This window comes from Sus scrofa, chromosome 1 (assembly GCF_000003025.6).
Source record: "Sus scrofa isolate TJ Tabasco breed Duroc chromosome 1, Sscrofa11.1, whole genome shotgun sequence".
Classification (NCBI taxonomy): domain Eukaryota; kingdom Metazoa; phylum Chordata; class Mammalia; order Artiodactyla; family Suidae; genus Sus; species Sus scrofa.
In genome coordinates, this window is record NC_010443.5 from 14953713 (window position 1) to 14973861 (window position 20149).

The window sequence follows — 20149 nt, forward strand, 5'->3', positions numbered from 1 at the left end:
GGCCAACCCTCCCAGGGAATGGCTAAGTCCTTTCTGACTGAAGTAGACAAGAGTAGAAACCAAGGTGCCCCAAATCCTTCAATTAAATGTTACACAGCAAATTATGCCTTCATTGGCATTACAGTAAGCTCCCATGTGCAACACGGATTGCTGGAAATCACTATGAAATCGACCGCAGGTTATCGCTGATGTCAAAAGGAAAGCATGAAAAAATACTGTTTCATAATATAACATAAGGAATTTGTCTGTACTTGCACTGCCAAGCAGACAAAATGGGAAAAGAAAAAAACAATAAAAACACGTGTACCATGCAGCCTCAGAGACGCTAACAAGCCAAAGGTATAACAGTTTTGCCTAACGCAGTAAAAGCTCAACCCAAAGGCAGAGCCTCAGGAAATGCCACTGGGGGTGGTCTCTGCAGTCCTGGGCCACCCTGGGGTCCCCTCCTAGGCGTCAAGGCCTTTTCAGGCTCTTTTGAAGGACAAGGTATGTTAATGACCACTCTTCCCGCAAGAGGCATCTGGTATTTGCTCAGACCCCCAAGGCCACGGTTGGCTATGGAGACAATGGAATAATCCTAGGGTGGGGACAGAATCACTTTCTAGAAAGATCAGTGTTTAAACACACGACTGAAAAGTGAAATAAGTCCATCTGGATGAAAGGAAGATAGCCAGCACCCCCGCCCAGTAAACCTGCCACAGATTGGCCAGGATTTCCAGGCCGCCTGGGATTGTATGGACCTAAGAACACCTGCTGAAGCCACTCCCTCTCTTATCAGTACTACACACACAGCAGGTCAGATAAAAGGCCCTGGCGGCATACTTCAGTGACCCTAAACAGCCTAAATATACTTTCTTCCCCCTACTTTTTTTTTTTTTTTTTTTTAAGGCTGTATCGTGGCCTTTGGAAGTTCCCACGCTAGGGGTCGAATCAGAGCTGCAACTGCCAGCCTGCACCACAGCCACAGCAACACGGGCTCCGAGCCGCACCTGCAACCTACATTGCAGCTCACGGCAACACCAGAACCTCAGTATCTACTCAGCGGGTTATTCTTAGAAGCCAGACCACACCAAAGGCACAGGACCCATAATAAAAGCTCCACAAGTGTTACTAGTCTCCTCCCTTTGGCTGACATCCTTTGTCCCAACAGATCTAAACCCAACCTTCCCTCTGTCCCTGGACCTTATTCCACCCTCTGATCTCAAACAGACTCTGCCAGAACACTGAGCAGCTCTCATCTCGTGCAAAATTCATTAGATAACCACCATGATTAGATAACCTTATTTTCTTTCTTTAAAACAAAAATTTTTTTTATCTTCTCAGGGCCTCACCTGCAGCGTACGGAGGTTCCCAGGCTAGGGGTTGAATCAGACGGAGCTGCAGCTGCCAGCCTATGCCACAGCCACAGCAACGCCGGATCCAAGCCACAGCAATGCCAGATCCAAGCCACGACTTCGACCTATGCCACAGCTCGCAGAAGCACTGAATCCTCAACCTGCTGAGTGAGGCCAGGGATCGAACCCTCATCCTCATGGATATTAGTCAGGTTCTTAACCAGCTGAGCCACAATGGAATCCCCTAGGTAACCTTATTTTCGTCTTACGTATCCTTCCATGGCCTGGCTTGTCTCCCCAGTGGACCATTTCTTAGCTTTTTTCATCTTTCTTGAAGCACAGGGCACAATGACTTGGCCATGGAAGGCTCTCGAATGGCTGTGGCTCGCTTTGATTCAAAAGTTACCATGGAAGGACAGAGCGTGGGATTCCAGAATTTGAGTTGGGGCCATTCCAATTATTTTTGTAGGACTTATTTGAAACTCTCGCACCAGGTCCTGTGGATCCTCCTTCTGTGAGGCTGGATGTATTTCTAACTTTCTCTGGTGCCTCTGCCGCTCGAGAAAGAGCAGAATTCCCACCAACTTCAAAAGCAGCTCCCTGCTTGAAGCGGCTCCTCGGGGGGAATGAACACGAGGAGAAACAGGTTCCACATGTTAGAAGAATCTCATCTAACCGAGGCAACGGCCGGTCTCCTTTCACAAGGCTCTTCCCTTCATCTGTCTTAATCACATTTTATGTAAGAGTCGGTTCGCTGTACACCAAATCATCCTTCTGTATGTTTTGTATGTGTGATTAAATGGAACGATGAGGCAAAAAAGAACAGAGGAAGAGTCTTCTCTGCCATGGGGCCTGTGCAAGAGACCTCCTTGCCAAGGTGATTGATTCTGACCCGAAGGCATGGTACCCACCCCCTCCACGGGCTGAAATCAAAGCAGTGGTAGTGTGGTCACAGATGTGCTTTCCAAGAACCCCTCTTCAAGGACCTCTGGGTTCAGGAGCTGTAAAATATACGGCACATCATAGTTCGGGCAGAGAGGTCTGCACTTTGAAATGTACATTACCAGGAAAATCTTCAAAATCTCTGCAAGAGCAGCAGGCCACTCTAGAGTGAGAGATATGACTTTTTTTTTTTTTTTTTGCCACGCCTGCAACACGCAGAAGTTCCTGGGCCAGGGATCGAACCTGCGCCACAGCAGTGACAATACCAAGTCCTTAACCACTAGGCTACCAGGGAACTCCAAAAGACAGTGACTCTTAAAGCAACCAAGACTGCAGCATTTGCAACAAGAATTTACATTCACCACCAGACACATATTGGGAACAAAGCAACAATAATCACCAAAAAAAAAAAAATTATGTAGTTTCAGATAAGGATGTCTGGGAAAAAGAAAATATGACTTCCTTCCTATATCCAAGCATTGGGATAAATACCTTCCTAAGTAAAGGGGCTACTCAAAAGGTCAGATAAATACTTCTTTTTGTAACCAGCTAATTGCTTTTGCTGTCAACGTCATCCACGTATGTTCAGCCCAGGCCTGTTCTTACTGTTCTGCATGGATTCGATGCAGGTACTTTTACCCTCCAGTCCCCGGTTCTGCCAGGAGCCTGGCAGGGCAGCTTACCATCTGTGACAATGACTTCCTCATCCTGGCCATTGAGCGCTTCCTCCTGGAGGCCGAGATCTCCTTGCTCAGCTAAGCCGTTGACGGACAGCTGACCATTCTTCTGCAGGAGCTACGGGACAAAACCATGGAAACTTAATTCAATCCTCACGACCCAGTTAGAAACAATACTGCAGCTTCAAGGATATAAATCATTTAAAGGAGAAATACAGAGAAAGGGTCAGTGACAATGAAGGTTTGTCTTTTTTTTAGGGCCACATCCAAGGCATACGGAAGCTCCCAGGCTTAGGGTTCGAATCAGAGCTGCAGCTGCCGGCTGGCACCACAGCCACAGCAACGCCAGATCTGAGCCGTCTCGGCCACCTACATCACAGCTCACAGCAATGGCAGATCGCTGACCCACTGAGCAAGGCCAGTGGTTGAGCCCATGTCCTCATGGATACTAGTTGGATTCGTGTCTGCTGAGCCATGAAGGGAACTCCCGGTTTTGTCTTTTTTTTTTTTCATCTGAAAGATCCAGCTATCTTACAAAAGATACAAGGAGCCATGAGCAAGCAGATAGGGCTTTGCATCTGGGTAAAAAGACACCATTCATCCATTCTTCTGAATACCACGCATACGCGTGAGATACACACCCACCATCCAGACCTATTTGAGATGTCACCATAACTAGATCAGGTGTGGCCCCAGACACTTTGAGCTTATAAACGGCTATGGATAAGACCTCTAAAAAATATTACTTACTTTATTTTTTTATTTACTTATTTTTTGGCTGTGCCTGCAGGATGCAGAAGTTCCCGGGCCAGGGATCAACATACCAGAGCCACAGCAGTGACGACACTGGATCCTTAATCCACTGAATCACCAGGGAACTCCAATATTTTTTACTTTAAAATAATATTTCCTTGTAATTAGACACAGGTTACGCATATTTGGCTGGAATATATGTAAGGGATGATGTGTGCTTCTCAGGGAAAAGGGTAGACATTTAAATAAATAGTTACTGAACTGAAGGCTATGGAAACTATTGTGAAAGAGGGCTGCAAACAGCAAATGACAAGAAACAGACGACCATGACCTAGGCTGGGGTGTTGGGAGGGCTTCCCCGAGGATGTAAAGGTAAAAGCTGAGACCTAAGATCCCAGGCAAGGGGCGGGTGAGCAAAAGGTAAAGCGAGAGAGCCCTGTGGTTTGAAGGCTAGTGTCCTCAGAACCAAGTGAACAAAGAAGAGATATGTAACATGAGTCACTGTATCTTCCCTAAAAATACGACTAAAATAGCTGTTTGCGATTGTTCCCATAGGATAGCCTATGCAATCGATGTCATTAGTTGCAAAAAAACAGAAGACATATAGACATGGCCTTCTTTATTTATTTCAATTTATTTTTTGGCCATCCCAAGGCCTTTAGAGTTCCCAGGCTGGGATCAGATCCGAGCCACAGTTGCAGCTATGTCACAGGTACAGCAACACCGGATCCTTAACCCACTAGGCTGGACAGTGCTCCGGACACACCACTGATCCTGTTGCGCCACAGTGGGAACTCCAACATGCCCTTATTTTTCAAATTTTGAGTATATAGAATAAAAATTTTAAGCCAAATAAAAATTGCACAGTAACCATTAGGAACCTAAGCATTTCAATAATGCTTCGTAAGACTATATATTTCTGACTTGTCTTAAAACCAACTCAGGGAGGTACGATGGTTTCCATTTTACAGATGAGGACACAGACTCAAAGCAATTACAGAGGGTAAGGCTGGCTGGCCACAGGTCCCATAGTTGAGCCAGGGTGAGAAGGCCAGGACTTACTGCCAACTACTTCTAGGGGTTTTCCATGACACGACCAATCATTGCAGGACCAGTTACTGCGCACGATGACAAAATGCCTTCAAAAGTGTTTCACAGTACTCAGACCTGCTTCATCCAAAGAAATCTCAAAGCTGGACACTGTTTGGCATCATTCCATGCTGTTTACAGGCCAACAGAGCACACGGGCCAAACCATCCACTGGCTTCCATCAGAATCTTGAAGGGAGTGGGTCCGTTCAAGCCAGTCAATCCAGAAGCCTCGAACTGTTCTTAAATTGATTTCACCTGGCTATTTGCTGCTCCCAGCAAAGATGCCCTTCAACTCTGAGAGCTGCCTCCTGAAATAATATCACTGTACTATTTAATACTCACACTTCAGATGGGATAGCTGGCTTCAAAATGCCCACGCTGAGTCCGTGTATTAGACAAGATGCTCAGATTACATGCCCACTTAAAGTCTTCTCTTACCAAAATATGAAAGATGGGAGTTTTAAATGCAACCGAAAGATAAAAGCTGGGGGGAAGGGGAGGCTTTGCAACTCTCATCAGCAAAGAAGTCAGCAGTATAAGTCTTGGACATGAGTTAGGCTGAGATTTGATTAATAATGTAACGAAGAGCCAGTGGGGGGAAGCAGGAAATATCTATTATTGTGGGCTACTTGATAACCCAATGAATCTTAAACCTAAAAAATGTTGACACAGACACCATGATGTGGCAACTTTTTTTTTTTTTTTTTTTTGTCTTTTCTAGGGCTGCACCCGTGGCATATGGAGGTTCCCAGGCTAGGAGTCCAATTGGATGGCAACTGTTGTAATACCTCGATTTCAGGCAAAACCCACTGGTCAACTGTACCATTGTTAGGACCTCTGGAGTTTTGTAGAGTTGATAGAGTTCTACAGTTTCTACAATCTTGAAAGTTTTCTCATAATTCTTTGTGTTCATTGTGCTAAGTCCAAGATTTTTTCTTTTTTTTTTTAGCTTTTTAGGGCCACACCCGTGGCATGTGGAGGTTCCCAGGCTAAGGGTCGCATCAGAGCTACAGCCGCCTACACCTACACCATAGTCACAGCAACGTGGGATTGAAGCCGGGTCTGCGACCTACACCACAGCTCATGGCAAGGCCGGATCCTTAACCTACTGAGCAAGGCCAGGGATCAAACACGCAACCTCATGGTTCCTAGTCAGATTCGTTTCTGCTGCACCACGATGGGAACTTGGCTCCAAGATATCTTTACCAGGAGCCAAACTGAGTATTTTTAAATGGAAGGATCAACAGGACATGGGCACAAATTTTCATCTACTTTTTTGAAATGTTACAGGTATATAATACAGTATGTCAGACGATATAAAGTAAAATGAGTCTTTGAGATCACCTGCTAGCCCTCTTTATAGCCAATGTAATAAATAAATTGTGAATTAACTGTTCCCAGTGACCACAGGGCAACTATCTTTACCTCAGAAAGGCACTTATGACTTAATTTGGTGACAGTTTATGATAGTGACATTATTGAGTTCTAAGTCTTTTTTTTTTTGGCCACACCCACAGCATGTGGAAGTTCCCGGGCCAGGATCGAACCTGAGCCACAGCAGTGACAATACTGAGTCCTCTACCTGCTGAGCCACCAGGGAACTCCTGTGCCAACTATGCACAGCTTGGGTCTTGTGTTCAAGCTCTGACCTACGGGTGATGTCTCGAGTATTCAGAGCCCATGACACACCAACATTCCACACAACAGTGGGACCTCGATCCATTCAGCCACATTCGGACAGGTCCACCATTCTATGTCTGGCTTAGAGGATGCAGTTTGCAAAACCTCATGTGTTCTTATAGATGGGTAATCACTTTTTTCTCCAGACAAATATATATATATAGTGTTTCTGGCTTCCTTTTCTCTCATTCACACCTAAATAATTCTTACTGCTGTTAAGAGTTCCGGTACCTCTGACTTAGTAGGTTAAAGTCGCCTCAAGTCGCAAGAAACCTACCCTACAGTTCCTTAGCACTTAAGTGCTTTCTGTCTTTCCCATGTGTGTTTACATGCACACAAGCATTCCTTTTTTAAAAAAACAAAAGATAGAGAATACACGCTTTTATAACCTGATTGTTTCATACACGGTGGATGCATTTCTTTGCCACGAAACACACATCTGGCTCATTCTCAGAATTTCTTTTTCCTGTCACTCAAATGCCCACACAAGACAAGGATTTTGGTTAAGCCCGTCCCAGTTTAGTGACCCAGGGATAGGAAGTGATGGAGCCAGATGAGCTGGAGGGGCATTTAATTCAGGGGCATGGGGAGGTGGGAATCGCATGGGATTTAAGTTTCCAAACGCATTCACACCGAAGCTTCCTCACACAGCTTTATCCATCCATCTTGTTCTTACTTTTATGAACAGTTTGTCTTTCAAGATGAGAACAAGACTTCAAAGGCATACTCTTTGCACTGAAACAGAGCTAGCACCAGAAAACCTATTTTCCCACTGGATTTGTGCTTCAAAACCCGTAAACGCCTCTTTTGAGCAAATCAAAACTCTAAATGTTTTCAAGCTTATATCCCTTGAGTGGGTCAGCCAAAGTTTATTCCTGTAAAGTATTACCACATTACAACTAAACAAGCTCTAAAAAAAAAAAAAAAAAAAAAAAAAAATCTCAAATGCTTCCAGCAGCAGAGCTTTCCTCTCATTCCTCCAACAGCTGAAAATATCAAAATGGCAAAATGGTAGCCAAGGCAGGACAGAAAAAGTACCCGACGTCTCTGTTCCCTTTCCTTCTCCGCTGGACGGCCCACAACTTGTTTTGAACCCCTTCGCACAGTCAGCAATAGGAGTGTCAAGCTCTTTCAAAAGACATGTTCAACAGTGAACCAAAGAGGTGAGCTCTTGACCACTGTCAGGATGTTGGGGCAAGAGGAGGTGAACCTGCTGACTCTCTCCTCCAAGAAGTGATGCTCCCGGCTCCAGGTTCTCCCTGGAGGACCAGCACAGGTGGGAGGGGCCAGAGCCCTGCAGTCCCCTGTGGGGACAGTGCAACGGGTCCCAACAATGACAGCAAAACCAAGAAGCAGAACTGTTACATGGCTGTAACCCAGAAGGAACCAGAACCCTGTCAATAGAAGGAAGACATATGCATAAGTGATGAGAATTAAAAAGGCTATCTAGGAGCTTCTGCTGTGACTCAGCGGGTTAAGAACCCACCTAGGATCCATGAGGATGCAGGTTCGATCCCTGGCTCGCTCAGTGGGTTAAGGAGCCGGCAGTCGCCATGAGCTGTGGTATAAGTGGCAGATATGGTTCAGATCCTGAGTCGCTGTGGCTGTGGTGCAGGCTGGCAGCTGCAGCTCTGATATGACCCCTAGCCTGGGAACTTTCATAGGCTGCAGGTGCAGTCCCAAAAAGAAAAAGGAAAAAAAAAAAAAGGGCTATTTAGAAAGAATTTTAAATCCCATGACTAAACATGTAAAGAAAACTCTTCACTGTGGGTTTTTTTCCTTCATTCTAATAGAAAGTCTTTGGAAAGTAAACCCTTAAAAATGTCAAACTGGAGTTCCCGATGTGGCACAAAGGATCAGTGGTGTCTCTGCAGTGCCAGGACGCAGGTTCAATCCTCAGCACAGTGGGCTAAAGGATCCAGCATTGCCGAAGCTGTGGCATAGGTTGCAACTATGGCTTGGATCTGATCCCTGGCCCCAGAGCTCCTTATGCCACTGGGCAGCCAAAAAAAAAAAAAAAAAAAAAAAAAAAAAAAAAAAACAAACAGTCAAAGAGCAGAAAATAGAAACAGAGAATAAAGCCGTAAATAGCTTTGGTGAACAATTTGCAAACAGCTATAAACCTTTAGTGTCTTGCCTCCACCAATCCATGCCAATAGATGGGGCTTTACACACTTATGCAGGGGTCGGTACAATGGTGTGTAACACACAATAACATATAAAAGTAAGAAAAGCCTTAATTATCCATCAGTAGAGAGGAAGAGCTAAATTATAAGACATCCATATAACGGACGGCATTGAAAGGAAACAGGTAAACCTAGTAGGAAATGTGGGTAGATGTCCCCAGCTGAAGTGGAAAAAAGCAAGTTGCTAAAGAATGTTTGATTCCGTTATGAGTTTAAAATACAACAAAAATAACTCACTAACAGGGAGGGAGGGCAGCAGGGGGAGAGTACTGGCTGCAATGTTTGTATAAGCAATTTTTTTTTTAAAGTCTGGAATAATATGTATCAAAACTTTAACAGTGGCTACCTCTGTGAAATTCCTGTTGTTGTTTGGTTTTCTCCTTTGGAAAAGAGTTAAGGAAACAGATGTGGTTTTCTTTCTATCCGCTTTATCATTACAAAGGTGAAAATACATTCAGCCCTGAAGTCCACTGGTTCTCAGGCTACCTGCATGCTATGACCCTGGCTTTCCAGGGCTCCTAAACCTTTTCAGATCATAAACCAGTGGACCAATCTGCCCTCATGGAGCTTTAACCCTCTGTTCAAGTTATCTCTCAATGTGATTATTAATGATCTGGGCCAAGCCATCAATCAAAAATATTGACCAAGACAGAGCCAAGAAGACCACAGCCCTACAGCAGGCCGTCGGGGGCTCTTGACACATTAATAGAGGTGTTATGCACCCATTTCACAAACGGGTTTTATATACATTTGCCAATTTCATCCTCTACCTTAAGGAAGCTACTGCCATCACCCTGCTTTGCAGGCAAGGAATCAGAACCACTGAGAAATTCTGTAGCCAAAGTGACATAGACTAGATATGGTGAACCAGGGACTCAAACCAGGTGGTCTGAGCTGCAGACATTCAAGAATGTTCTGCCTCAGGACTGAGTTGCTTCAGAGCAGAGTCCCTAAGCTAGGAAACACTCATTTCATAAAAATGGCCCACCCAGCGTAAGTCTAAGTTGCCATCGTGACAGTATGACCAGCCCGGGTTATTTTTTTTATGCTTTTTTTTTTTTTTTTGGCCCCATTTCAGCATAAGTTCCCAGACCGGGATCGAATCCAAGCCACTGCAGAGACAATGCTGGATCCTATTAACCTGCTGTATTACAGCGGGAACACTCCAGGTTATGTTCATGCTAAAAGTTTTCCCTCTAATTTAGGTGTCATTTACAGAACACTAACTGAATGGTGGGTTTCAAAAGGGTGACTTTTGTTTGATTTAGTAATTTAATAGAATTGGCCCCATTCCTACACTTAAGGTCATTGCAAAAAACAAAACAAACAAAAAACTCAGAGGAAAGGAAAGCAAAAGATTAAAAAAAAAATTATAGCTTAAAATCAAACAATTTCTACACAATCCAAATTTGGAGGGGGGTTACAGCATATCTCACAGGCATTAAAAATGGCACAACAAGTTACATGGAATAGTGTAGAGATGTATTTTGTGTTGTGATATTAAATTTAAAAGGTAAACAGTTACATACACAAAATAATTACAAATAGGTACAAGAACATACCCCCAAAGAGCCAAATATATGGTAATAACAATTATTACCAAATTATTAACATCACAATATATCAGGAGTTCCCACGGGGGCACAGCGGAGACAAATCCAACTAGGAACCATGAGGTTTAGGGTTCGATCCCTGGCCTCGATCAGTGGGTTAAGGATAAAAGAGCCAAATATATGGCAATAACAATTATTACCAAATTATCAACATCACAATATATCAGGAGTTCCCATGGTGGCACAGCGGAGACAAATCCGACTAGGAACCATGAGGTTTAGGGTTCGATCCCTGGCCTCGATCAGTGGGTTAAGGATCCGGCGTTGCCGTGAGCTGTGGTGTAGGTCAAAGACGTGTTGCTGTGACTGTGTAGACGTGTGGTGTAGGCTCGGATCTGGTGTTGCTATGGCTGTGGTGTAGGCCAGCGGCTACAGCTCCGATTCAACCCCGAACCTGGGAACTTCCATATGCTGCAGGTGCGGCCCTAAAAAGCCAAAAAAAAAAAAAAAAAAAAAAAAAAAAAAGATTTAAGGCAACCTACAAAAGAAAAATGAGATTTTTCAAAGCTTTTCAAAGAGAGAGAATAAGAACTGCTTATCAGGTTTCAGAGCTATTGTCAAAATGTCGTGCCAAAAGCTCTCTCAAACCACATGAAATTGAGAAGTGTACATACCCAGGTCAGGAGCGCTTCTAGTGACCTCTAAAGAATAAGATGCCCTTGTCTCTAATACACTGACCTTCAGCGAACTCTTTCTGATCCCAACTTTCCTCCTGAAAGGGACGACGGACCCTCCTGTCAGACCCTCCTCCCCGCCTCTTACAATACTGATGCCCTGAAGCTCTGACCCTTGAATAAACCTCAGCTTGTTTTTAATTTTATGCTACTTCTTTCAGCTCATAGATTTGGCAAAACCAACCAACAAACAAAAATATCCTCTTTCTACCTAGTAACATTATCTTAAACACGAGTGAGTGAATTCAAAGGACGAGAAAAGAAGGCAGGCATCTCCCCACCATCACCCAGAGTCAAGAGGGCCTCCTTCCTGCCAGCCCCGCGCGGTGAAAACAGTGGTCCAGCTGTCTGACCCTACACAACCTGCCCCGTATCCTGCAGGTCTTTACTTAAATCCGACCACGAGTTCACAGTGCTGTTCAACTGGACAACATCCCCCAACCCAGGGCCAGAAGGAGAAAATATTTGCCAAAAAGCCACATTTAACCACGTTCATGGCTCTTTGGCTTAGAGCAGTTTTGTGGTGCTGCTGTTTGTGAATATAATTTAATCCAAGTGGAAAAAAATTCGAATGTTCAGAATACAAAGATTAATCTTATTTTGTTTTTGAAATTACATTGCTTCCTAGTTATGGAAAGTTTCTGGAAGAGTATCTGCACAGCACACGAAGGTCCTTAAATGTCACTTGGAGATGGTCTCTGGTCATTGTCTACAAATCACTAATTTTCCCATTTCTTGTGATTTTCAGTAAATTTGTGAAAACCACCTAAGGTAGTTTTAGGAGGAATAACACAGACTCACTGCTAAATACGAGGAAGAATGGAAACTAGGAGAGATCCACTAAAATCTAGTTTGCTTTTACGATGCAAAATTAAATGTCATGTCAACGGAATGTTTATGTGCAAATGTTCAAATTGTTGAATGTCTTAGAAAATAATATATCTCATACTGTTTATTTAAATCCCAAGGGACGTGTCACTACAGAGGAACTCACTGTATTAAAAATCACATCTACAAATGAGGCCTCTAAATCTCAAAGATCAACATTTTTCAAACTGGTATCCAGGAATATCAGTATACTGGGTATATCGATGCCTGCATACCAGGCTTCTCTCAGAAGTGTTCTGGGCTCACATCAGCTTGGGAAACTCTGATCTGGGCAAAGTTAAGCAGATTTAATGAGAATTTAGAGACTCATGGAGTTTCCCGGTGGCTCAGTGAATTAAGGATCTGGTGTTGTCACTGCGATGGCTGGAGTCACGGCTGTGGCATGGGTTCAATCCCGGGCCTGGGACCTTCTGCATGCCACAGATGCAGAAAAACCCCAAACCAAAAAAACCAAACAAACAGAAAAAGAATTTCGAGACGCTTTAATATATGCATTCGGAAACCACTGGAGAGGAAACCACTCTAGCCTTTTCTAAAATGACCTGCCCACAGAACCCTTTTTGAACCACATCTATTCACGTCCCCCGTAAGGAAAAACACCAGGAGAAATGAAGTATGTTTTAACACATAACCTTTCAGTCAACTATGCCCCTATGTTAAAAAGTTATAGTTGTTTCAACAAGTATTACGACTCCTGGGTTCTCTGGGAAAGTATGTAAAAGAAAACAAAGAGCTCTAAATCTGGTGAGGTGGGAGATCAGCCACGCTGATTTCAGGCAGAGGGAATTTATAAGATCTCTGCTTGAGATGAAAGGAAGAAAAAGCACCACCGACCAACGGCAGCAACTGAAGGTGGGTCGCCATAACTTCCTTATGTGAAATGCCTACCTTGGCAGGTCTGGCGCTCGCACAACATACTTAGGAGAGAGAGATGCCTGATAAACATGACCTCAGAAACCTGTGAACCCTAGATCAAGTCTCAAGAAAACGCAATCCTACTATATCATGTTGAACCCACGATACAATCCATCCTACCTGAGTGAACCATGGCTGAGCTGGGGTGTCCCACGGGTGGGGGTAGGGGGAAGACTAACCATAAACAGCCCAACAATTCAAAAGACCCCTGTGTTAGGACAGGGAACAAGCCCCCCTCAATTTACTTACTCCCTTTCCTGAGCTGCAAGATAGGCTGCAGTTCTCTGTCTAACAGAAAAATGAGCACCTACCATCTGCTGGTTGGTTATTTGACGGTGGGTCCCAGTGGGATGAGGCTCTATGGATCTTGTCAAGGTAGATTTCTCAGGATACAGACGCCGAAAGCTTAGATTCTAGTGTTATGACATGAGCACAAACGTCTAAGATAAGTTACTCTCCTCCCTTCTGAGCTGTCGCACCTACAAGATGTATAGGACAGGGAGTTCCCTGTGGTCTAGGGGTTAGGACTCTGTGCTTTCACAGCTGGGACCCAGGTTCAATCCCTGGACTGGGAACTGAGATCCCACATCAAGCTGCTGCACCCCACGGCCCAAAACAAACAAACAAACAAAGACATACTGGACAAATCAACTGCCATGTTGAGTTGATAGGCCTCCACAGATCCCCAGTGCAAAATAAGCAAATTATTACTGTGAAGAGAATGATAAAAGTGAGTAGCCTAAAAATGCAAGATTGGTGTTTTGAAACATTTCTGAAACTTCTTATGGCTACTTCCTTTTGAGCCTCTGCACTAGAGTTCATACTAGTTTCATTCTTGTAGATTCAGAAGTCAAGGTCCCAATTTCACTTAATCCCACTTAATCCCTACACACCATGTCATATTTCAGTAATTACCCTCTCATTCAGTGGCTGCTTCTCTCAGAGATGTACATTTGGTCGTAAAATAATTACATCACGTCCTTGTTGAGGAATTCGATAATACAAAATGTTTTGAAATCCACCACATGCCATGGAAAGGCTAAATAGTTTCTGAGCCTGACGGATAAACAAATTTTAAAAATTTTTATTAAAGTATGTAGTTGATTTACAGTGCTATGTAGTTTCAGGCGCACAGCAAAGTGATTCATTTATACATGCATTCATGGAGATAGATTCTTTTTTAATTCCTTTTTTTTTTAACTTTCTCTTCCATGATAGGCTGTTACAAAATACTGCATAACAGTTCCCCAGATAAAAAATTTTGACAAAGGAGGAAATCAGCATCATCTCAAGTAAAGTTTAGATTTTTAAGGTTCAAAACAATGTTAGATGTTCATACAACTCCTTCTAATCAAAGATGTATCCTGAGACACGGGGGTCAGAAAGATTACCATGAGGATGGGAAAAATAGAGCCCAACCTTTGCATAATAAACTCCAATAGCCAAAACAAGAGGCACATCTGGGACTGAGTAAGGGTCCAGGGGGTACAGCCCCACCGTGACTTGCTTATAGGACCGAAGACAGAGATGGGAAAAGAGGAAAACACAGAAGGTCTCTTATAAGAGGCTCTTGGCGTCTTCTGAGAAGTTGATTTGCTTGTTTGTTTTAAGGAGCCCGAGGCAGCAAGGTATCATCTCCTTTTTCAGGTTCTGCACCATGTTGATGTCTGCAGTAGTGGGAGATGGGAACAGAACAAATTTTGTCCAACACATGCAACATACTAATTAATTAGGTATCTAATTGAGACCATGGTTAAAGTTAAATAACAGACATTATCAGTATGCAAATTGAACAGCTGTACTGCCTTGGAACCACATTTTTTTTTTTTTTTAAAGAATTTAGTAGGAGTTCCCATGGTGGCTCAGCAATAACAAGCCTAACTAGTATCCATGAGGATTCAGCTATGACCCCTGGCCTCACTCAGTGGGTTAAGGGTCTGGTGTTGCTGTGAGCTGTGGTGTAGGTCGAAGACGTGGCTTGGATTTTGTGTTGCTGTGGCTGTGGCGTAGACCTGCAGCTGCAGCTCCGATTCGACCCCTAGCCTGGGAACTTCCTTATGCCACGTTCTAGGGTTAGGGATGGATCCGAGCTGCAGCTACTGACCTATGCCAAAGCCACAGCAACTCAGGATCTGAGAGCCGTGTCTGTGACCTGCACTACACACAGTTCTCGGTAACTTGGAATCCTTAACCCACTGAGCAAGGCAAGGGATGGAACCTGCACCCTCATGGATCCTAGTCGGGTTTGTTTCCGCTGAGCCACAGCGGGAACTCCCAAAGTGACTCAGTTGTCATATATATATATTCTTTTTCATATTCATTTCCATTATGGTTTATCATAGGATACTGAATATAGTTCCTGTGCTATACAGTAGGACCTTGTTGTTTATCCATCCTATATATACTAGTTTGCATCCACATTGCTTAAAATGACTGCTGATTATTTTTTTCTTTTTCTTTCTTCTTTTTTTTTTTTTTTTTTTGGTCTTTTTTCCTTTTCTAGGGCCGCTCCCACAGCATATGGAGATTCCCAGGCTAGGGGTCTAATCGGAGCTGTAGCCACCGGCCTACACCAGAGTCACAGCAACTCGGGATCCGAGCCGTGACTGCGACCTACACCAGAGCTCACGGCAACGCCGGATCCTTAACCTGCTGAGCAAGGCCAGGGGTCGAACCCACAACCTCATGGTTCCTAGTCGGATTCATTAACCACAGAGCCACGACGGGAACTCCTGATTATTTTTTTTTTCTAATGGCTACACCAGTGGCATATAGAAGTTCCCTGGCCAGTGACTGAATCCAAGCCACAGCTGAGACCTACGCTACAGCTGCAGCAATGCCAGATCCTTTAACCCACTGCGCAGGCCTGGGATTGGAGCCTATGCTTCCACAGCCACCTGAGGAGCCACTGCAGTTGGATTTTTAATTCACTGTGCTACAGCAAGAACTCCTATGATTGCTGATTTATTAAAAAATCCAGTTAGTGAGAATGTATTGACTAGCCTGTTGCTACTTCAGTTCTAAGTCTATGATCCATTTGATGTGAAAAGGAAAATGAATAAGCAGGAGTTTCCACTGTGGCTCAGCAGGTTTAGAATCCGACTAGTATCCATGAGGATGTGGTTCCATCCCTGGCCCTGCTCAGTGGGTTAAGGATATAGTGTTGCTGAAAGATTCGGTATAGATCTCAGCTGCAGCTTTGATTCAATCCCTGCAGCTCGGATCTGGCATTGCTGTGGCTGTGGCACAGGCCAGCAGCTGTAACTCCGATTCGACCCCTAGCCTGGGAACATCCATATGTTGCGGGTGCAGCCCTAAAAAGCAAGAGAAAGAAAGGAAAATGAACAAGCAACTCGGCTCATTTTATATTCAACATAATGAACTTAATTTGCAGCGACGCTCCATTGCAGATAGTGTGATTTAACCAAGAATCAACAATTGCTATCCGATAATGTTCTAATCCAAAGAGTTTGAGCACAACCACTAGAAAAGCTAAGATACAGGATAGAAAACCTGCCAGTTGCTAACCCACAAAGAGCCGTGCCACGTTTGCTTAAGAGCATCTATAGCTTCCTAGGCTGGATGCTCAACTGCTTTTCAATTGATTAAATATCCTGCCTCCTGGCTGCTTCTTTCTGAAGGCTGCTCAGCAGGGGGTCCCACTGCCCAAACCTCTCCTGCCTGGAACTTTTAGGAGAAAAGGCACCTGTCAACGAAGGAAGGACGGGGGCCAGCCAGAGCTGTTGGGCCATCCTAAGGGACATCCAGAAATGCCCCCTTCTATGTGGGGGAAAAAAACCCCAAAAAACCTAAAGAAAATTTCCTATTCGCCCTGGCATGGATTATTTAACAAAGTGATAAAACATGTAGCTCTGATAATGGGCTTGAAGCAGATACACTTTGGAGGCATCCATTTAGGGTCCGTGGATGGTTAACAGCAGAATTAAAATGAGAAACTGAAATGGGTTTCTCTGACGTGAGTGCAGCCCTGTGCTCCCTGGAAGGCCAATGGCCTGTGCATTCCAGAAGAAGTGACGTGAATCCGGAGTCCTGCGGCAGCCAGAGCACGGCCAGTGTTTATCGGTAAATCCAGTCCCAGTAAAACAGGGCCTTTGTCAAGGCCCACAGCTTCATAAAAGGCAGGTGATGGCCGGCCCCCTCCTTAGCTGGTAGGAAAGCTACAAAGCTCCTCTGGATCCACACAGGGCTGGGCACTAAGTGAAAAGCGGGCGTTACCAGCAGACAGTGGGGAGGTAAGCCTGGATCAGCCACTTAATAGCCGAGATGCCCCTTCGAGCACGCTTGTCATCCTCTGAATCTCTGTTTCTTCCTTTATGGTAGGGGACAACACTCTGCAGAGCTGTCATTGTGGCCCCAACCCAATGAGGCCAGAATCTCTGGGAAGGGGACTCAGGAGCCCAGTATCGACCAAAGAAACCTGATGGTGGGTGAATGGGACCCTGGATTCGGTCAATTGCAGAGACTGGAACCCAGCTCTCAAAAGGAAGATGAGGGAGAGGGAGTGAATCAGGAGTTGAGGATTAGCAGATACAAACCACTGGAACAGCCCGGAGACCCCTGGTGGCTCAGTGGGTTGAGAAGCCCGCATTGTCACTGATATGGCTTGGGTTTGATCCCTGGCCTGGGACCTTCTGCAAGCCATGGGCATGCCACCCCCCCACAAAAAGATACACAAGAAGGTCCTACACAGGGAATTATATTCCATGTCCTATAATAAACCATAAGGAAAAATATGAAAGTGAATATATATTAGTAAATATTAGTCTGTTAAGAATACATATGTGTAAAGAAAAAGAACACATATATGTAAAAAATTGAACCACTTGGCTGTGCATCTTAACTAACACAACATTGTAAATCAACTAATTGAAAAAAAAGATAAAACACAGACACACATACAGAAGGAAAATAAGTCAGACTGCAGGTAAGTTTATGGGAGGGACATTTCTGTGCAGAGAGAAGGAGAACCCACGCAGGGGAGGTGACAGAAGGGACACAGAGGGGGACAACTTCTAAGGACGGGGAAGGGAAGTTCCTTGCTGGCGGGGGAAGGGCGGGGGAGGTAAAAACAAGAAACGAGAAAGCTGGGAGTCCCTGCTGAGGGCAAGAGAGGAAGGGGGCATCGGGTGAGAAGACAGTGAGGAGTCCTGAGCCCTCAGCAGTGCGGATGTGACAGCGGAGGACAGGTGAGAGGGCTGGGGCAGGGATGCAATAAAGCGGGAAGATGGCCGGGGTGCTGCTTCTCCATCTCCCCCTGCTGCTCGGTTCAGCGCAGCATCCTGCTCTCTTGCAGGTGCTCAACCCAGACGGCATTCTGGCCTCCCAGGCACTGCCTGGTATTCGGTCAGCCCCGAACAGACACGGGAACTCAGTGGAGAACAACTGCCTTAATACTAGGTCCCACAGGTGTTACTACTAGGCACTGACGTCATTTTTTTCCATAAAGAAACAGCGACTGTTCTAAAACAGGTGGATGGTGGTTAACACACCTTTTCAGTCTCAACAGTGGGTTTCCAAGTCATCCTTTTCAGATGCCTCCTCCCAAGCCAAGCCTCCTGGACAAATGAACACACAATGAAGCCAAAGGAAGCAAAATAAAACCCAAACGGATGCAAAACCCTAGGCACACTAGTCATCGTTTACCAAAGAAGTAAAGAGTCACAACCAGGTCCCACGATGGTGTCTCTTCAAACCTTTACTCTGAATGAGCTAAGAGTCACTAAAGCTTGTCCCTAAAACCTCTTGAGGGAAGGTGCCACTGGGTAGCCCCGCCCCTTCCCCTTACAAAACCAGCCCGTTGTCCGGCAGCATCTCTATTCAACAGCCCTTGTGAATCCTTTCTCCAGGAAAACCCTGGCTGGCCTGGGCTGTATTAATGAAGTCATCCTGCGAGACAATGCCTCGATTGAAGAATGGCAGCTCTGGTTGGTTGCTTTCCTTTCTTATTTTCTCGGTTTTGAAAAATTACTCAATAAATGTATGTTATTCACACTGCACATAGCACCAACATTCTTATCAGGATCTAACTCTACCCCAGGGAAAAAGAAGGGTATTTCTCCTTTTTTTTTTTTTTTTTTTTTTCCTTTTTGTCATTTTAGGACCCCACCCATGGAATATGTAATTTTCCAGGCTTGGGGTCAAATCAGAGCTAGAGCTGTTGGCCTTAAACCACAGCCGCTGCAACTCGGGATCTGAACTGCATCTGGGATCTATCCACAGCTTATGGCAACGCCAGATCCTTAGCCACTGAGTGAGGCAAGGGATGGAACCTGTATCCTCACGGATACTAGTCTGGTTCCTAACCTGCTGAGCCACAGTGGGAACTCCAAGAAGGGTATTTTTTTTTTTTTTAGGGCCACACCCACGGCACATGGAGGTTCCCAGGCCAGGGGTCCAACTGGAGCTGCAGTTGCCGGCCTATACTATAGCCACAGCAACACGGATCCAAGCCACATCTGTGACTTACAGCTCACGGCAACACCGGATCCTTAACCCACTGAATGAGGCCAGGGATCGAACCTGCAACCTCGTGGTTACTAGTTGGATTTGTTTCTGCTGCACTACAACAGGAACTCCAAGGAGGGTATTTCTAAAGAAGTGGGCACTGTACAGAGTCTTTCTGCTGGCATAGCTCTCTAAATGCCACATCAGCTACAAGGTATTTTTCGAGTTCTGTTGGTTTGTTTTGTTTTGTTGCTATCAAATCTATTCCCTCATACTTCTGCTTCTGACACAAAAAGGTGGTCAGAATATTCACTAATAGGTAAGCAAATACTCTAAAGAGCATCCCCTAATTAGAAATGCATTTATAGTCTGGCCAAGCATCACATTGACTTTGCAGAGGAACTTGAACCTGAAAAGCCTCTGTCTCAGCAGTCAGGATGGAGACTATCAGCTCGCATCTCTTGATCTGCACGCAAAGACAAGACAAATAAAAATGTCCCATGTCTGGTTAAAAAAAAATCCTCCTGAAAGACACAAGCCTTAGAGAGAAAAGCACTTGCAGTAGGTACTTAATTATTACTTGACTGCTGTGGCCCCCTTTGCCTGGCAAAGCAATAAAGCTATCTTTTTCTCCTTCACCCCCCCAAAAATTATTACTTGAATAAGTGATCTTATACAAGTGCATTTCCCATTAAAAAGGAATCCATTAACCTAATTTATAAATCATAGGTTATACCTGTCAAAATAGCTTTTAGAGCTGCCAGCTATTACAGAGAGCATCTAGTAATGCCATTAATACCAAATTTTTTTTTTTTTTTTTTTTTTTGGCTCTATCAGTAATACAGTGGAGCAGCGTGGCCTCATTCCCCATGTAAACACTCAAGGAATCTGTGCCTATTCAGGAGGCAGAAGTGGGAGCAGTAAGAGGCAA

At 44.6% G+C, this 20149-nt stretch overlaps 1 protein-coding gene across 1 annotated transcript in view; it reads right to left on the minus strand.

The window, feature by feature from the left end:
• Positions 1-20149, minus strand: part of AKAP12 (A-kinase anchoring protein 12) — a 112908-nt gene that overhangs the window by 49604 nt on the left and 43155 nt on the right. The window contains 1 exon segment of the mRNA XM_001927265.7: positions 2960-3071. Coding sequence (XP_001927300.5) covers positions 2960-3071 — 112 coding nt within the window.